This window comes from Impatiens glandulifera, chromosome 1, assembly GCF_907164915.1.
Source record: "Impatiens glandulifera chromosome 1, dImpGla2.1, whole genome shotgun sequence".
Lineage (NCBI taxonomy): Eukaryota > Viridiplantae > Streptophyta > Magnoliopsida > Ericales > Balsaminaceae > Impatiens > Impatiens glandulifera.
In genome coordinates, this window is record NC_061862.1 from 102,869,507 (window position 1) to 102,874,432 (window position 4,926).

At 27.4% G+C, this 4,926-nt stretch overlaps 1 protein-coding gene across 1 annotated transcript; it reads right to left on the bottom strand.

Annotated features, from left to right (window-relative positions):
• Positions 1–884: 884 nt before the first annotated feature.
• On the bottom strand, positions 885–2,775 carry LOC124922649 (trehalose-phosphate phosphatase B-like). The gene is made up of 6 exons (XM_047463367.1): positions 2,693–2,775; positions 2,448–2,588; positions 2,164–2,361; positions 1,894–2,052; positions 1,359–1,577; positions 885–1,290 (listed from the first exon to the last, which is right to left on the bottom strand). Exons 1-6 carry the CDS (start codon positions 2,762–2,764, stop codon positions 1,132–1,134), a joined length of 948 nt encoding a protein of 315 aa, XP_047319323.1. The 5' UTR covers positions 2,765–2,775; the 3' UTR covers positions 885–1,131.
• Between the last annotated feature and the right edge of the window lie 2,151 nt (positions 2,776–4,926).

The window sequence follows — 4,926 nt, forward strand, 5'->3', positions numbered from 1 at the left end:
CGTTGGATAGCCTGATGGAGTAAAGGGTTAGAAACTTTTGTACAAGGCGGAGAAACGTCCAAGTGTATCATTAGTCGTGATGTGGTCTTTAGGGAAACCGAGTTTTATCAATTTTCTCTCTTATATATATATATATATAATTATGAGAATTTATATATAAAAATAAATAAATTATATAAACGAATTTAAAACATTATTAGTTTATTTGTATAAAATTTTGAAGTTATATTGTTAGAAATGTCATATTCATAAATTTTGAAAATTAATTTAAAATATAAAGTATTATTAGTTTAATTGGTTAAAATTTTGAATTTGTGAAATTGCAAGTTCAAAACGTGTATATATATCACATATTTAATTTAATTTTTCAAATTTATGAGCAGGCAGGTCAATCCACGACTCGACTCAAGTATTAATTTGTTTTATATACATATCCAAATTAATCACCGTTTTCAACCTGGAATTCAATTATTTTGAAATTAAACCATATATATATTGTTGTGAAAACTATGAGTACAATTTTTAATTTTTGTTATAATGAACAGTTTTACACCTCCCCTCCCTATGAGGGATGCGTAAATACTTTACTCCCATATAATTCATAATATGTGTATATAAAGTTCCATTTTTTACCACAATTTTTTAATTCTTATTCTTCCCTTCTTTTTCTTCATTACTTTTTAAATTTTAGGAATTTAGGTTACTCAATATTATTGGTCTCATTTCAATCTAAACTCTTGTCTAAATTTCCTTTTTTCTGTCTATTTCCTAACAAAATAGTAATAATCTATATTATCCAATTAATATATATATATCACCAGCTAAACAAAAAATCTGAAACAAGAGCAATCCCAAAATTCAATTAAAAGAACAATATGAGCAAATGGAGAAGAGGCTTATAATATTATTCAAAATATTGAAAATATGTTTAAATGAAGAGAAACTACAAAATCTTTCATTACAAGGATCCAATGAAAGACATTTCGCTTCAAATAATCAAACAACTATTGATAGATCTGAAACACGCTCTTCTTCTTCATCGATTAGTTAACTATATATTTACTATTGGACCACAAAATGTAGAAAAGGAAATCAAAACACTTTATTGAGATGTAGATATATATACATTAGCTAGCTTGACTTTTCCGAAAACTTGATCGAATACCATCGGACCAAACGCGATAAAAATTTGTTTACTTCCGATGGGTTCTTTAGCGAGTACAAAGCCTTTGTCTCCCTTGGGGATGAAGAAACAATTATCGGAAAACCTTCTCCTCTAATCCTAATGGCCTGCGTAAGACACAAAAACTATGTAAGGATTCCCACTAACGTTAAATTTATTTTATTTGAATACGAACCTTAAAAGCATCTTCATCTGTTCGATCATCTCCAATGTATAATGGAATAAATTCATCCGAGTTGCCGAATCCAAGAGTGTCTAAGAAGTAGTTCAGTGCATGGCCTTTATTCCACTCCATGTTGGGACGAATCTCAAAGACCATTTTGCCCTTAGCCATTCTAAAACATTGATATTCTTTAACTACAGACTTCACCAAGTTCTCAAGGGTAGAATAGTCCTGAACACCATAAAACAACATTTTATAAGGATATTGAGTAGAAATACATTATTATTGCTTCATTTTATGTGTATTTGGTTAGGCCTTAATTTATACTTTCATTGAAATTTGATCACTTAAATTAAACAAGAAAAAATCATCAAACAAAATAATCTATTAATTACAGTTTATAAGTAATTGAAATACAATTCTTATCATTAATTAATTTTCTTATTCAAATATTGAAATTAGTCATAAACAGATTCAAAATTATGGCAGTTCCAAATAGGTCCAATTGATCGCGTTGAAAGATTAAAAAACATGTTGAGATCAATACCTCGTCATTGACGTGTCGAAAATGCACAGAAACACAAAATGTGTTGTTCTCTATCAAGACGCCATTTATGTCTTTCGTCTTCTCATCTAACGTTACGAGCAACTTTTGAATTTCGGGCAAGTATTTCTTTGCAGGTTGGAAAAGAACAATTTCATTCCCCTAAGGATGGTGAAAAAACGGGCTGCTTTAATATAAGATTGAAATAATCGCAAAAAGCGATATATATTCTTACAATCCAATTATAAATAATTAAACACATCTTAACCTCACCATTTTGTCTAAAACCCTAGTCTGATGTTTTGGATCACCATACTTAAAAGACTGCAAGGGAGCAGCTATATCGAGCCCGTGACTTCCAGCATACCAAACATTATCGAGTTCAACAAAATCACGAACTTTTTCTCGTCCCCTTCCACTTATAATCGCGGTTGGGAAGCATTGTACAACTTTCTTGAGCGTCTTTTGCATCTGTACATATGTTATTTTCTTTAAATAATAAAATTAAATTAAATTAAAACGTGACTAATGATGTTTGTATTTCTTTTGGTTGAAACCTGAGGAGTCATGTAAGCAAGGTCAGGATTATCGACAATGTTGGAAAGAGTTCCATCATAATCAAGGAAAACCACGATCTTTCTACCGAGTGCGGAGTTTAACATTTGATCAAATGAGTTCAACGCCGATGGATGTTTAGTCTATTTTAAAAAGAAAAACATATAGATTTCATCAAAATGAAATTTTTTTTATCTAAAATTGATCATACAAAATGAAGTTAATTGATACGGATAAAAATACTAACCAGCCAAGACTCGTAAAGCATGGAATTGACGCGTTCATTCTCGTCGTCAACATTCAATTGTGGAAACCCCATTTCGAGAACTTCAATCTATACATTATTTTGACAAAATATTAGGGAAAGACATTGATTCAACCAAACATGAAATCCATATAACCCAAAAGGGATATTACAATTTTAATCTTATTGTCTTATTTGATTTCTAACAAGAACTTACGGATTCTTTTTACTTGGCTTGTAGTGTTTATACAAAATGTTAATATTTCTAAATATTCTAAGTAACCAACTCGATTTTAAATGCCAATATTTCAGAATTTTGTAGTTTACAAGAAGGGTACATTTAAAAAAAATAATGGAATTAACAATAGACTAATTAATTGAAGAAAAAGAATATGACTATATTCATTATTAAATAGTAGGAAGAGTTTTCTAAAAAATACGAATTGTTTAATGTATATTATTAACTGTGTCTCGTAATCAATGACCTCTTTGAGATCTTCAATAAATCATTCTAACCTTCAATTAAAAAATCTCAAAATACCTTACTTTATTATTTAAAATATTAATAATTTAGTTCTTTTGCTAAGAATTTTAATTATTTTAGTTAAGAATATTGAATAATTCATACTTTTTTTTTATCAAATAATATTTGTTTTAAAAAAAAAACTAAGATCAAACAAACCTTGACTAGAGAGACCATAGAAACTTCTTATGAAAGCATTAGACCAAACTTAAAGCTTGACTTTGAATTATTTTAGGAAGTAATAGAATAGACTATTAGTACTTAAAAAAAAAAAAAAAAAAAGATTAACACAATTATGTAATACTCTTATCACTTCAATTATCTTTTTTATATATGGTTATTTATAATAATTTTTTATTAAAATAATAATTTCTTGAACAAAAAATAAAAAATAAATTATAATCTCTTGGTACTAATATACATTAATAAACTAATATGAGGGTAAAAATCATTTTAGACTCATAAAAATGACCATATTTTCAGGGTAATTTCCATTTCATGACAAACATACAAAAGTGTATGTCCCTTCTATTTTTTATCCTAACATACCTTTTTAAGGTATATTTCCTCCTAGAAAGCAAGGTCACTAAGGGATAGCCTTTCTATTTAAATTTTTTTGACTTTACCCTCCAAGGACTCCTTTAATTATGGTGTAAAATAAAAATGAAAAATGAGGCCATATTTGACATTTTTTTTTCTGAATTATAAAGTTAATACGACCTTTAGTTAATGACCCTACTTAAAAAGTGGAGTGTTATTAGTTGGAATCGAAAATAAGACCGAGAATATTTTTTCACTTAAACTATACTAATTAATTATATAAATTTTGAAATTATGAAACTATAGACAGCAAAAACTACACCCATAAAGATTTTTTTAATATGCAAGATTATATTTATGCAATTTTGATTTAAATTTTATTTGTTGAGTTGAAATCATAGTTTTTCTTCTAAAAAAAAGTTAGGAGAACAAATTTGAATTTTTTCACCTTATCTTTCGATCTGAGTTTTTTTAACATTTTGATTTTTTAGGAAATCATTATTTTATTTTTCAAAAAAAGAAGAAGGGAAATTTGTTATGTTGAATGCACTACCAAACAAATTAACAGATATCAAATGCAAATGAAAATTTAGTTTGATGAAAATGGATCATTTTGAGTTATATTTTATCTTGATTTTCTCATGAATCATAAGTAAAATACTAACATAGAGATTCCAAAAAATTATCATTTTGAGTTTATATTTTATCTTGGATTTTAAACATAAAAAACATGGATCAAGATCAGAAGACAGAGAAATAATCATATAATCTTTCCTTTTTCTTTTTAATTAGAATATAAGTTAATTTCAAATAATTTCTTCACTAATTATAATAACTTTGAATCAAAAATTAACATTACTTACCTTACCACGTAGGTCTTCTTTAATTCCCCTGATTAAATCGAAGAAACAGAGCTCGATTTGCGGACAAAAACAAATGAAGATATAAATATATATATATATTATATATGTATATATAGAGAGAGAATGTGTGTGTGTTTTTTGTGTGTGTGTTGGTGGGAAGACAAATGGGAAGCTGGGTGCCTCTATATATATATAGGGAAAAAATGCTTGTCTGCTACGGGATCTTCCAACCGTAACTATATTTTTTTATTTACATATTATTTATATAGTTTTAAATTTAAATATTTGAATTAGTTAGAGGTTAGTGTGAT